Source organism: Triticum aestivum, chromosome 5A, assembly GCF_018294505.1.
Source record: "Triticum aestivum cultivar Chinese Spring chromosome 5A, IWGSC CS RefSeq v2.1, whole genome shotgun sequence".
Lineage (NCBI taxonomy): Eukaryota > Viridiplantae > Streptophyta > Magnoliopsida > Poales > Poaceae > Triticum > Triticum aestivum.
The window spans coordinates 678,933,498-678,947,664 of NC_057806.1; the positions used below are offsets into that span (position 1 = coordinate 678,933,498).

Sequence of the window (14,167 nt, forward strand, 5' to 3'; positions counted from 1 at the left end):
AGTTTCAGGTCATTCCGAGAACGTTTGTTTCTGCACATAAATAAGACCATGGTAATTCTGCTGAAAACAGCGTCAGTCCGGGTTAGTTCCATTCAAATCATGCAAGTTAGAGTCCAAAACAAGGGCAAAAGTGTTTGGAAAAGTAGATACGACGGAAACGTATCACCCAACAAGATACACGGAAACCCGGGCTTATGCAGTGTTGCCATATCAACTTCCAAAGTGACACTCACCAGACCACCAGCATAGGAAACATGCTCTGGACACCTCTTGTCTAATGGAACATTCTTCACAGGAACCCAAGCTTTGTGCATATCCCTTTTGGCACCCACACAAGCAGACCAAGATGAAATGTTAACCACAACAGCCCCGTCTTTAATAGGAAGACGTTTAGCAAAACAACAGGTGCATTCAACATCCTTATGATTAGGAAATCACATGGTATATTGAGTGGGACTAATAGGACGAGCAGTACAAGTCCACCGAACTCTGAAGAAGCCATTGAACTCAGTCTCTAATTCCTTTGCAGTGGTAAACCCCTCCAACACAGTAATGACTACCAATGTTGTTCCTCTCTTTCACATTCTTCCTTATGCACAAATCTGGGAAATAGAAGAAGCCCTCGCTCGGGGATTGGAACCCACACATAGCAGGAATACACTCCCATGGCCGCAATGCTTGGCACAGCTGCGCCATGTGCCCAAGCTTCCCACATCGATCACAATGAATAGTAGGCCAACGAGGAGCGAAATGATCTAGAAGATTGCAGTTAAGGCAGAGCTCCTGGTTGATTGTGTTGCCTTGAAAAGGAGCAGGTGGTGGGATCTGCCCCTTGCACTTGGATGTCGCACCCCCTTGCTCGTCGACTTCACCGGATCCGTCCAACGATCCAGGCCCCCGCCACCGAGGTTTTGGCCGCCTCCCAACGATCACCGGGTTCCGATCCAGATGCACTGCGCTAGCCTCCGCCCAGCGACGGATTCGCCCCCAGACACTACCAAACCAGGTTGCGTCCCTGGCCGCCAGCCTGGTAACGCCCACCATGATTCCTTCCCGTGCCAACATCCTTATGCCCCCCCCAAACTTCCCACCGCCGCGATCCCCCATCACCGATGAGCTGGATCTTGCAGCCTGATGAGACAAGAGAGAGGGACTGGCCACAACTTGAGGAAAGGATCGCTCGTCGTTGTCCAGCTTGCCCCGCCACCACCCAAAGGAGTCGAAATTGTGGATGGGATCAGAAACCCTAGACCTCCGCCATAGGTGGCCAAACTATGGTTCGAGGTAAGAATCGCTCGCGATGTGATGGGAGTGCGAAGTTACCGAGGTGGAGTCCAACCCCTCCCCCATACAGCTCACCCGTGGCAAATCCTCTATGGGGCCCTCATGGCAGTGGGGCGGACCAGGACCCAGAATCCCCCCCACCAACCAGAAGCTGCGACCGCCATGGCCCAGCTGTCATACAACTAGCTGGTGCTGACGTAGTCGTGCATGGCGGACCGGATTCGCATGGCAAGGGAATCTTGTGGTCAACTCTCACCAAATGACAAGGAAACTGCATGACTACCTTCCTGTACCGCCTCGCCCTCACACAGCCTGTGTGCATCCACCGTCACATCGTCGACGTTGAGGAGCACCAACTTGAGCGCGTCTTGCGGGAGAATCAGCAGTTCGTGATCGAAGGGGATAGTATGCCGAGATCGAAGATCCATGACCAACGAAACCTCCCAACGCCTGTCGTGCGCGGCCATCCCTCGCGGGGTCAGAGAGGTAGTTTCTTCATGACCACCATCGCCATGAGTTATTGCTTCACGGATTTGAGGTGACATGGCATGGCAACTTCTTTCCAATAAGACGGAGAGTTAGCTTAAGTTTTACCCGATTCTTCCTCGAGGGCTGGGGTTTCACTCCTTTGCCCCAAAGACAAGTACGCTTAATTTGTGGCAAGCATTTTAACCTTGTCTTGTATCTATCTTAAAAATGTGAGAGGTTTACAGGGATGGCTCCATGGAGGTGGGGAACGGTTGAGGGAAGGCAGCAACGCTGGTGTGGGCCGCGGGAGCGCCATCTCCCACAGGTGGTTGTGTCTAGCGGTCCGAACAAGGGAGCTAAGTACCCAATCCAAAACCGTTTATACATCATCGCTCTACTTATATGCGATATACTCTCATCTTATATTTGTCTAAATCTGAATGTATCAAATCACATTTTAGTATTATATACGGAGATAAATTAAAACAAGAATAAATTAAAACAAGAATTTTGGAACGAAGGGAGTACTAAACTTATTTACGTGGCAAAGAAAAAACCTACTCCCTCTGTAAACTTTTATAAGAGCGTTTAGATCATTGAAGTAGTGCATTTGCTTACAGAGGGAGTAGTATTTATCTGCTATATGCACAAAGCCATGCGGTACTCCATATCTATGAGGTTGAGAATTTTGAGCACAAGTTCCAACCATTTTATCAGCTTATGAGCTGTAGCTTTCATTTAATTAGAGCAAAGCTATCATTTCACATAGATCTTGACATGCATCTCGAAGCTGCTTGCTTACACAGGAATTACGTGGGAAATCCATTGCCCGTGAAATCTGCAGCTTCTCAGAAGGAACTCGTAGGACAGACAATTGCCCAATCAACCAAAAGCAAATATATCCAGCAGCATGTCGAGAATGAAATCAACCACAGGAAATCTTTAATGTTAACCACAGAGAAGTTCACACTCCGCGGAGCAAAAAGAGAACTACTCAGTACCAAAACATTGGGAACAAGCATAGATACTAAGAACTGGCTCAAGCTTCTGCTCAGGAAACAACAAGCGCTCTAGTAACCACCCTTGAGATCGTTGACGACGTCGTACGGGATGGGGGTGACCGTCTCGATGGTGGTGCCCTCCACCATGAACCCAGGCTTGGGGCCTGCTGGCTGCCTCTTGGTGCTGATGACCTCACCACGCACCTTGGCCTCCGCCTTCAGCTTGTCGTTGTTGAGCTTCCTCTGGAGGAACTCCTCGTTGCACCTGGATGGCTGCACGTGCTCCACACGCACATGGATCCTCTTCTTGATGATCCTGTTGCCAACCTGATGACAGAGAACACATGTTACAATCTGTGTACAGAGCACAGACATATATGAAACCACTGATACATAGTACAGGGCAACATTTACATGTAAAAGGCATGACAAGCAAACACTAATTTAGATGTATAACACAAAGTAGTTCACAGACAAGGAAATGCAGAAATAATATTGGGACCAACATCAAGTGATGTAAAATGTGGCTTACTGTGGTCTACCAATCCAAATGGATAAAACAAACAACTACTACCAACGAGAACCATTAGAGAGCTAACATTTACCGTGTACAAAAATCTTATCAGCATACAAAGATGAGCCATGAAATGCATCCAAACTACTACATATTAGACAAAACAAGCCATGAAATGCATCCAAACTAGGACACATTAGATGAAACGGGCTAGGATATGCAACCCATATGCAACATTACATGAAACAAGCCAAGGTATCCACTAAATAAGAAAACAGATGTTTATATGTGTATCATCCAATTAGGCTGTCATAACTGCTACAGGTAAAGCATGCAGTCAGAGGAAGCCAGAATGAAATTTTAATGTATGCCCATCACACGAATCGTGCGCCACAAAAACCTCTCCCGTGGAATACCACGCCTTCCCATAGCTGAAGGGGGAAGCGCTCGGCCTAGGGCATGTGTAATCAAACAGTTCAATCTAATCCATTCTCAAGATGCAGCATAACATAACAGGACATCAAATCATTGCAGGACATTACAGAAATGTGTAGCTATGCAAGCAAATTGACAAACAGGAAAAGTAAGCAAGACAATTTATAAGAGTAACAACATATGAACATGATCTGAAGAGTTCATCACAGGCACACATAGCAATCTATCATAACAAATCAAGCACAGAAAAGCATTCTAGTATACTAGACTGAATTCGCATCAAACGAACCAAGAGATTTGGTGACCTTCAGAATCTCCGGCCACAGACCAGATTTACGTGTCCCGTCGGTCAAGATCGCAGTATCGCCCTAGGAGCACAGATCTAACAAACCCAACGACCACAGATGAAGAACAGAGAAGGTATGGGGCTGGGGAATTATACCTGCTTGTTGATCTCGACGCCGATGGCGCGCTTGGTGACGTTCCAGACGCGACCGGTGCGGCCGTGGTAGAACTTGTGCGGCATACCCTTGTGGACGGCGCCGTTCACCTTGACGTCGACATGCTCGCCGACCTTGTAGGTGCGCAGGTAGGTGGTGAGCGGGATGTACCCCTTCTTGCGGAAGGGCCGCGCGAACAGGTCGCGCGTCCGCGACCGCAGCCCGTGCCCCGCCGGCATCTTCCCTTCCTCCTTGCCTTCTCTACCTGCGGCTGTGCGGCGGCGGCGGCGGGCGGGGGAGTGTGTGCGGCGCTAGGGTTTCGGAGGATGGAGGTGCCGCGTATTTATAAATGGGTCTCGGGCCGCTCTGCCGGATGCGATGCTGGGCTAGGTTTTCGTTATTTCTGTTGGGCCTGTCATGGGTTGCCGTGACTGCAGAGTTGTAACACTTTGAGTCCAACATTGCAGGCCGGTTATTGGGCTAGGATACAACAAAGACATAACCTTCCCTAACAAAAATAAATAAAGACTTAACCTTTGTTCAGAAAAAAAAAAAGACACTTAGGTCCAGTTTTTTTTTACGATTCTCCTAGAATCCTGAGAATCGGGCATCCCCTCGGGTTCTTTCAAAATCTTGAACCTGTATTTTTTAGTCATCCTAGCTAGTTAGGGTATAAATAGGTTGTCAAGAAAATACGGGTTCAAGATTTTGAAGAGTCTAGGGGAGGTTCGATTCTCAATATTTTGGGAGAATCGGCCAAAAGAACTGGGCCTTAGTCTCCAAACGAATTTTAGCGACATGTGACAAATGAACAACCTACCTCGAGACAACCACATGAATCACCTCCAAAGAGAGGGACTAGCCCGGTGTTTCCTCCTCACCATAACAGCAAGGGAGAATACTTGATGCTCCCATGGCTTAGGTGTTACCGTGCCCAGATGTTAGAAAACTTAAATTATGATGCATAAAAAGTTTGAGAAACAATTGTGGATGTTCACTAGATGGGTGTTTATAACCCATAAATTTTCCAAATTCAAGCTAGAAATACACATCGGTATAAAAAGAGACAAATTTGAATGTATAGTGCCGTTTTAGCTTTTGTCTACTCATGACTTTATTCACGTTGGAATTGTCTTTTTAAATATTTTATGTTTTTAATTGGAGTTAAATTTTTAGGGTTTGTACACACTTATCTTGTGAACATCCACACTTTTTTGGATTTTTCTAACACTCCAAATTTGAGTTTTGTGGCATTGGAGCATGGTAGCATGGAAGTCGTGGGAGGAAAACTCACCCATAACAAAAAATTGCACAACAACTAGTTGGAGGGTGCTCCTCGGGGGGGGGGGGGGGGGGGGGGGTACTACTCCTAGCGTGGAAGTGCCTCGACGTGCCTCGACATGTCATGTGGCATGCTCTAGCGGTTTGGGGGGGGGGGGAGGGGGTTCCTTGGTTTTCTATTATTTTTTGTTTCACTTGATTAATTATTTATTCATTTGTTTTTGTATTTCATCAAATTTTCCAGTTTACATTTGACAGGAGCGCGTGTTCTTTCGCATGAAGCACATGTGTGCTTCACGTGTGAAAAAAGCAAGATTATGCTTTCACCTAAAGCATAATGATGCTTCACCCCGCAGGGAGCATATGTGTGCTTCCCTGTGAAGCGCATTTGTATTTCAACCCTGTGGGACCATAATTGTGCTTCCTCAACCATCACAGTTTAGTTTGCATTTGGAGTTCACGTTGGAAGCATAGATTTGTCCGAACAAAAGTCCATTGAAATGATTTACATGGGATCATATTTGAATATCTCAATGCTGAATGCTCTAGCGCTGTTTTGTGTGTATGTGGGGGGGGGGGGGGGGGTCCTTGGTTTTCTACGATTTTTTGTTTCACTTGGTTGATTATTTTTTGTATGTTTTTTAATTTCATCAAATTTTCCAGTTTACGTTTGACGGGAGTGTGTTCTTCCGCGTGAAGCACATGTGTGCTTCCCGTGTGAGAAAAGCAAGATTATGCTTTCACTTGAAGCATAATAATGCTTCACCCCGTAGGGAGCATATGTGTGCTTCCCTGCGAAGAGCATTTGTGTTTCAACCCTGTGGGACCATAATTGTGCTTCCTCAACCATAACAGTTTAGTTTGTGTTTGGAGTTCACGCTGGAAGCACAAAGTTACTACTATCTTGAAGCATAGATTTTTATGAACAAAAGTCTATCGAAATGATTAACATGGGATCATATTTGAAGATCTCAATGCTAAAATGCAACAATGAAAACGGTTTGTAATTTGGAGTCACGGTTTAAGACATAAATCGTGTTTTTTAAACACAAAGAATCTACCTCTCATCCTCACGCTTGTGGGAAAAAAACTCAAGCAAAACTCTCTGATTGCGACAAGTTATGCACATGCGGTGCTTTGCTTGTCAGAGGAGATGGGGCAACCTTTGTAAGCGGTACCCTTAATTAGTGATTTTGCCTATGTTCCGAAGGCGTCTGTATGTCACTCGCAGCGAGAAAACGTATATGATTCAAAATATTGTTTATGGCTTTTGAAAAAACATTTGCGTGTTCCAAGAAGTGTATATGACATTCAAAAGTTATACTAAACATGAATTTGATTTTTTAACATATATAAAAAATCTTTCGGATGTATATAAAAAATGTACAATGTGTATGAAAAAAGTAGATATTTCAAGAAACTATTAATCATATATTTAGAAACCGTTAAATGTGAATAAAAATGTTCGTTATATGTACAAAAATGTTCCTTATATGTACATCAAAAACATATTTTTAGAAAAATGTTAATAATATATTTAAAAATATTAAACTTGAACAAAGAAACCCGTCCAAATAAAAAAAAGATAATAAAACCAACAAAAGCCTAGAAAGGAAAAAAATAGGGAAAACCAAAGGAAAATAATAGAAGAATGAAACCAAAAACAGAAAGAAAAAGAAGAGAACGGAGAGAGAAACAAAGAAAACAAAAAACAATGAAATCCTGAAAGAAAACCAAAAAATAGAGGAAAAGATTGAAATTCGATAAAGAAACACAGGAAACCACTGAAAAACAGAGAGAGAGAAAAAATAGGAGAATTGAAAAAGACTATCCATATCCTATGTATCTAACTCTTCTAGGGGATTCTGTGTCAGATTATTTCATTCCATTAAAAATAAGAAGCCAATTATGTTCATAAGAAGAAAGAGAAGCAAATCTATTCTGTACTCCATAAGTGCAGCAAGTGCCACCACGGTATCCATCAGCAAGGAAGGATGAAAGCAAATTTCAGATCACTCGGCAACAGCTCCTGTGATGACATGGGGCGCCTGCACCAACCTGGTGATATGCTGGCCCAGGATAGAGATAGCCGGGGCAAAACCAATCGTGGGTAGCCGCTTCCACCGTCCAGATTCCGCCAACACTGTGCGTTTGCATACCAGATTCCGCCAACACTGCGCGTTTGCGTAAACTGTACGTGGACATCCCGTTCGTCTATCTTCACCAACGGCCTTGGCGATGGCCGTAGAGATCCGCACTGCCCAGCCTCGCCGTCGCACCGGGGAGAGCCAGGGTACACGGTATATATGATTATGAACATGAACCAATCGACATATATAAGGAAACTTTATAATGAGTGTGGAATACACACTGGCCAGGAGAACAACCAGGGTTGCAGCAGCGTGCCATCTGCTCCCGCTGAAGATATCTGATCCATAGTACTCCCTCTGTGAATTAATATAAGAGCATTTAGATCACTAGTGATCTAAACACTCTTATATTAGTTTACAGAGGGAGTAATAAATTGCAGTCGGTTTGAACACGAAACATCTTTCAGACACTAGCAGGCCTTGAAAAGACGAAAAACAAATAACATTCCTTCAGTATACAACTGCCACATACAAAAAAAAACATTCATTCGTTCGATACACCAATACAGGAAAGTAAAACAAAATCTGCAAGTTAGCCATGAGATTCAGGTAAACACCAATGTGTGTATCACCTCAAAGTACAATATGGAAAACGTTACATTCCGGAAAGCACCACAAACATCATTGCCACGGAACCAACAGCTAATGGTACCATTACTCTCGTGAACTCCATTTATCCATTTGTCCACGAGCCTGAAGCCCTGGGTTTCTGCTGCTAAGAGGATCGAATCCTCGTCAACACGACGCTGGATGTAGCAAAGAATAAGGGCTGCCTTTGAACCAGCATCGCCACCGTCAGAAATCAGTGCCCTAGCAGTCTTGAAGAGAGGAAGTGTAGCATCAGGGTTGTAGGTCACGTCAGTGCCTATTATGCAATCGAAACCTGCACCATCGCCAGAAAGCTCTCTGACCGCCTTCACATCATCTTCGTCACCCCAGAACAGCTTCCTAATCGAAATTCTGTTGAGAAGTTCAGCATCCAAATTGGAGGAAGTGTTCTGTCTGAGAAGATCGAGCGATTCTGCATCCCCGTCGGTGGCTACAACAAACTGAGCAGAACTGGCAGCAACCATTGAGCAGATGCCAGCTGAACCACAGCCCATTTCCAGCACCCTTTTGCCAGCGACTATGGAAGGATTCTCCGCTAGAAGACTGCACATGAACTGAGCTGATTCCCAGAGCATTAGTCCAGTTGATTTGCAGGTGTGCTGGTATTCTTTCGCCAGCATTTTTATTTTGAAGTCATGATCCTTTGCTTCAATCATAATAATTTGTGCCTACAAGTAGTTAAAACATGTTATGTCCAATTACTTCACAAACAATAGCAATGTTAGAAGTTTACATTAAACATAAACAGGAAAACATGTCGACATTCATGGCTGAAATATACTCAATTTAGAAGTATGTGTTGTGCTGGCCATAATTTAACTGAAACCCCACTGTAAATACAATGACTAAAGATGAACAGTGAACGTTATGTTCACAAAAAAGAGAGCACAGACCGGCAGTTGCAATAAAAACTAACAGCTGAAGCTGACTGCACGTGTTGCCAAGTGCTCACCATCGAGTTCTAAATTAGTCATAGTGGGGAGTAACTTAGACTAGTGTCATGCATATGACACTAGTCTATGTTACTACCTCACAGTGCAAAGTATCATAGATGGTTGCATTTATTAGGTTGTAGACTCATTTTGCTTTGGGTTGCGTTATGTTACGGTAACATATTATGTTACCACAAACACCTCTCTCCTTATTAACTACTTGCCACATAAGCAAACTTGGCGTTCATTATGTTGCTAGCTAAGTTACTCCCACTATGACCAGCCTTATCTAACAAACACAAGTGAACAAATTAACGATAGTGTCCTTGTTTTAGATGGGGGCGGGAATAGAGCTGGAGAAAGCCTTTGTTGCCATGTTGGTTAGTTAGGTTCATAGTTGACTCACTTTATATCAAAGATTTCTTACTTCAAATGTAAAATTAAAAACACCAACAATTTTACCTCATTAAGATAGTGCGACGTTCCAAACATATTGCTAAAATCCACAGAAAGGTCAATTTCTTCACTTTCGCTCTTCTGAGACGTGTCAACAGCATCCTTCCCTTCACAAGTACTGTGGTCATGTTGATTATTTGGACTTAGAGGACCCGCTGGGTTAAGGATAAAGGTAGCTTGGATCCAATTCCTAAGTAACATAAACACATATTTAAGGATTCAAGCATTTGTACAAAAGATTGAAATAATCAGGGAAGATAAATCGAAGGGGCGTAACAGATGTACGATGATAAGTTTTTAGGTTTCCTCATCGAACTTCCAAAAGCTTACAGAAGTATCATTCTTTAAAGTGAATCATATAATTAACTTATTTTTGGTAAATTTAATATCAAGTGATGCAATAAATAAAAGATGATATTTGCAGTACAGGCAAAAAAAACATGATCACCTGTTCATCACCAAGTCTAGTGAACGGTTCTCGACCTTTTTGTTGTGTACACAAATTTCCTCAAGAGTAAATCCACATTTTGAGAACAAATCCACCAGGTACTCGTTTGAAAAGTAGTACGCACGCTGCATGGCACCGACATTTGGTGAATAAGTCCACCATGCACTCATTTTGAAAACTATGGATGGTGCATGGAATATTACTGTGAGTGTGTAACATTTTGTGAACCTCTACTACAGAATATGTTTATCTTCAGTCCACTCACCGTGCCATCACCTCTGACATAAAAGTTCTCACTTATTTGCTGGCCTTTGGACATAAGCCTTTCCTGCAAATATGTACAAGATCATAAGATACCTACATACATGCATAATGGTTTCAGGGTTGTCGTATATTATAAAAATAATGGCCTTCAAAGGTAGGAGTCTTGAAAAGACGCTACATTAGTAGATTAGTTATCCTATAAGGCTATACATAACCTGTGCATCATGATCACCTAAGGGAAGACGTGAGTAAAATAGGAAAGTTGCATACAGGGATACCTCAATGAGAAATGAAAAAAAAAGCTAGTGCACATTCATAAATGATGGCAACAAAACGCAGACATGATGAGGTAATTTCTGTGTTTGAAGTTGCTAACAAGAAAAATCATAGCTTAGAATAACTCAAGCCAGACAAAAGAAACTAATATGTCCTGTCTAACACATCAAAACATCCTTATTCAATGCACGACTCTATATGCTATGGCATAAGCTTACACTGTCAAGAACAGGACAACAAAAATATTTGTAGAAGCCAGAAAATGGCATGTATGTCCAAGTTTTTTTTCCTTTGAAAATAATAAAATAAATGCCAACCTGAGCAAGGTCACCAAAGGCATAGTCCCGAAAGAGCACACGGCCACCGTGCTGATACAGAATACACGGGTTCAGTTTCTTAGGTCATTAAGAGAACATCTAAGAAATGAAAAACTTAGGCTCTCATAGTTGGAAGTAAAAGGAGTACTTACTTTGAGGATATTTTTCACGTTCTGCAGAACTGAAGGCATTTTATCTGGGGCAACTGCAGATAGCATAAATATCTACTTAATATGTTAGTTGTACGATCACAGGTCTGACAATACATGTGAACAGACACTAAAGTATTGTGCAAATAGACATGAAAATATGTAATCATGTGACAATAAGTGTGAACAGACACAAAAGTATTGTGCAAATAGACATGTAAATATGTAATCAGAGTATAACATGCTACCATTGTCACAAGGTCAACGGAGGATGGCTCCACAGCATCTGTCAGTTGTTCTGATGTAATATCACATGCAAATGCATTAACATGGTCAGGTCTGAAGTCCTTGTGTTTCTGCATGTATGATTCAACCAATTTCTTCATCAGTGGGACACAACTGAGAGCATGGACTAATGATTCAGCTATGGGAGAGGAAACAACTACCTTAACCAAATCGACAGCTCGCGAAGAAAAATCACAAGCATGAACAAATATATCCGGATATGTAGCCAGCAGTGGAAATATTGTATTTCCAGCTCCACAGCCAACCTACAGAACTTTACACCTGTCATACTCATATTATGCAAGCAAGAAAACAACAACAAAATAAGCTAGATGCAGATATGTGGTCATCTACAGCACACTGTAGGCTCAGATAATCAATGTCCACACCTCCAAAACAACCATATTCCCACCATCTTGGGCTTCAAAGTACTTCCCCCATTCTTTATCCAAGTAGTGTCGGTCTTTGAAGAACTATACAAATGAATGGACACAAATCAAATGCAAGACAAAATAAATATAAACCAGAAGGCATTTGCACATCACATACACTTGCAACAGAGGTTTACAAACGGAAGCGGCATGTCTGATCAAGATTAAAGAGTAAAAAAACTCATCATTGGACGCAATGTTCAGTAAGAGCTATGGCAAGATTCCATTTTACTGTTGAGATATATACCACAACCATTAACAAAGTGGTAGGAACCAATTTCAACAAGGATGGCATTTCGTGTACTACAAGAAAATCAAACTGAAGCGAAAACTCAAGATAGGTAAAAACCGCATAACTATACGGAATCACTCTGATACTCTGCAATGGTTCTTTCGGAGCTAGTCTTGCGTTTCTGGGTAGTATCAACAACTGCGCACTATTAAGCCACTGATACTTAAGATGTGACCGAGGGGCTTCCCTCCTGCACGTCCTTCTCAAAACTAGAGTAAACCAAGGATCATAACTACCGAGGCCATATCAGTAACCAAACATTGCGGCTGCAACATAAAATCGCAAGATTCAACTAGGAGTATTTTTGTCCGATAAAAAGAAGCCCACATGGCTCCCAATATCACTGCTGAAACTGGATGTCGCAATCCTCCCAACACACAAGGGGACAGCACCCCCCCCCCCCCCCCCCAACTGCACAGCGAACACCACATCCTCCTCAAAGCATGAATAGTGCAAAACTACAAGATAACCAGAGCTACAGAACTAGTACTAATTCTGAAGTAAAGGATAACATTGACCAACAGCACTGCATCCCAGCGACAACTGAAGCTTACAAATTCAACTATTTCACTTGGCGCTAACAAATTCAAGTAAGCCACTTGGGAGAAGTGGGATAGGGGGGTAGAATCGCAACCTTGTCCTCGTGGCGCTTGTAGAAGATATCCCAGTACCTGCGCGCATCTCGCTCGTACTTCTCTGCATCGAGAACCAAGCTATAACAACAGCGTGGAAACAGCGGAGGAAAGAAAAGGGGCGGTCTGAGCTCGCCCGCCACAGACCTTTCCAGAACGGAGTGACGGGCCTCCCGGAAGAATTGGTGGTGGTGGAAGAGGAGATCTTCGGGGCGCTGTGCTGCTCGCCGGCGGCCATGGTGGACTCAGCTCCGAATCGGCGGCGACAGATTTCCGCTCTGGGCCAGGGTTTCGAGGTTCCTGGCGCTGGCACGGCGCGGATAAAGGCCGGGCCGAGACGGAGCCGATCAACTCGTTTGGGCTGGACCGACAATTTGGCCCAGAAGTAATGGGCCCAGTGTAATGATCACTTTGCCTTATCGGAGGCCCAGTTGCAGTAAGAGTGAGCGTCCAGCCACACCCATTTACTTTAGAGGAAAATTAAGAAGGTGGTTTTTGGTATGAAAAGAATTAGAAGTCCTGGGCCTGATGGGATTCACTGCTGATTTCTATCAGAATTTCTGGGATTTGGTTAAATGGGACCTGAAAAAAATTAATTGATGAGTTTGCTAAAGGCAGTATAGATATTGCTAGACTTAATTATGGGATAATCACCTTGGTACCTAAATCTGCTGATGCTAAGCAAATTCAAAAATTAGGCCGATCTGTCTGTTAAATGTAAGCTTCAAAATTATTACTAAATCTGTCTGTTAAAACCTCTGAAAACCCCGACGGCCCATTTGTTTCACGTGGTTTGGACAGCCCAATCCCTTCCATTCCCCTTTGATCCCCTTCTACCCATGCGTCTCCCAAGCCTCGAGGGCACACGCAGGGAATGAGATGGCAAAGCGACGATGCCGCCTCGCCGCCAGGGAGAGACGAGGACTAGGGTTTACTATTTCTGGTTTGTGCTATGCTTTTAATACTTACTTTTCTTGTCTGATGCCATTTGCTTCATTCCTAGAAATAGGGTAGCAGTCTAGAAAAACCTATGATGATGATGTTTGCACCCATCCCTTGTTTGTTTGTTTGTTTGTTTGTTTGTGAATCGTACTTTGCATTGCTTACCAGTATTCTGATATAGTTGTGCTGAAGTACATGGCATGCTGGTTATCTGGGAGCACCGATCACCTGTTTGTTTCTACATGAATCCTGTTCCGCGTTGCATTAACTTACTAGTATGTTGGTTATCTTGGGAGCATCATGCATACTAGTACCTGTAGTTCACTACTATATTTTCATCTAGCTAGCTAGCTAACTTGGTCCATTTCCGTTGAACTGAATCTATGTGCTGGACCTTGCTAACTTGTTCTCCCTCCATGGACCTTGCAGCCTCTTCCAGGCTCCGTCGCCATCAGCCTTCTCCACGCCTCACAGCCATCAGCCTCCGTCACGCCTACAGAAGAGCTTGGCATTTTTCCCGGTACAATGTAACTTTTTTTCATGTTCTCGCCATCAGAAATC

At 43.4% G+C, this 14,167-nt stretch overlaps 2 protein-coding genes across 2 annotated transcripts; both read right to left on the reverse strand.

The window, feature by feature from the left end:
* Window positions 1-2,672: 2,672 nt before the first annotated feature.
* LOC100682485 (60S ribosomal protein L21-2) lies at window positions 2,673-4,477 on the reverse strand. The gene is made up of 2 exons (XM_044528107.1): window positions 4,145-4,477; window positions 2,673-3,080 (listed from the first exon to the last, which is right to left on the reverse strand). Exons 1-2 carry the CDS (start codon window positions 4,379-4,381, stop codon window positions 2,823-2,825), a joined length of 495 nt encoding a protein of 164 aa, XP_044384042.1. The 5' UTR covers window positions 4,382-4,477; the 3' UTR covers window positions 2,673-2,822.
* A 3,523-nt stretch (window positions 4,478-8,000) lies between these two features.
* On the reverse strand, window positions 8,001-12,969 carry LOC123105924 (uncharacterized). Its single transcript, XM_044528108.1, has 11 exons — window positions 12,812-12,969; window positions 12,667-12,728; window positions 11,699-11,782; window positions 11,471-11,575; window positions 11,273-11,380; window positions 11,028-11,099; window positions 10,876-10,926; window positions 10,284-10,346; window positions 10,019-10,143; window positions 9,577-9,760; window positions 8,001-8,850 (listed from the first exon to the last, which is right to left on the reverse strand). The coding sequence occupies exons 1-11, from the start codon at window positions 12,900-12,902 to the stop codon at window positions 8,119-8,121; spliced, it is 1,677 nt and encodes a 558-aa protein (XP_044384043.1). The 5' UTR covers window positions 12,903-12,969; the 3' UTR covers window positions 8,001-8,118.
* Between the last annotated feature and the right edge of the window lie 1,198 nt (window positions 12,970-14,167).

Bases quoted from the DNA above. Each gene is read 5' to 3' on its own strand.
- LOC123105924 (XM_044528108.1), bottom strand. From the start codon at position 12,902: ATGGCCGCCGGCGAGCAGCACAGCGCCCCGAAGATCTCCTCTTCCACC. The intron at 11,783-12,666 runs GTTGCGATTCTA...TCATTTGTATAG, and splicing joins ACAAGCGCCACGAGGACAAG to TTCTTCAAAGACCGACACTA. The intron at 8,851-9,576 runs GTAAAATTGTTG...AACTACTTGTAG, and splicing joins CGTCGCACTATCTTAATGAG to GCACAAATTATTATGATTGA.
- LOC100682485 (XM_044528107.1), bottom strand. From the start codon at position 4,381: ATGCCGGCGGGGCACGGGCTGCGGTCGCGGACGCGCGACCTGTTCGCG. The intron at 3,081-4,144 runs GTATAATTCCCC...CTCTGTCATCAG, and splicing joins GCGTCGAGATCAACAAGCAG to GTTGGCAACAGGATCATCAA.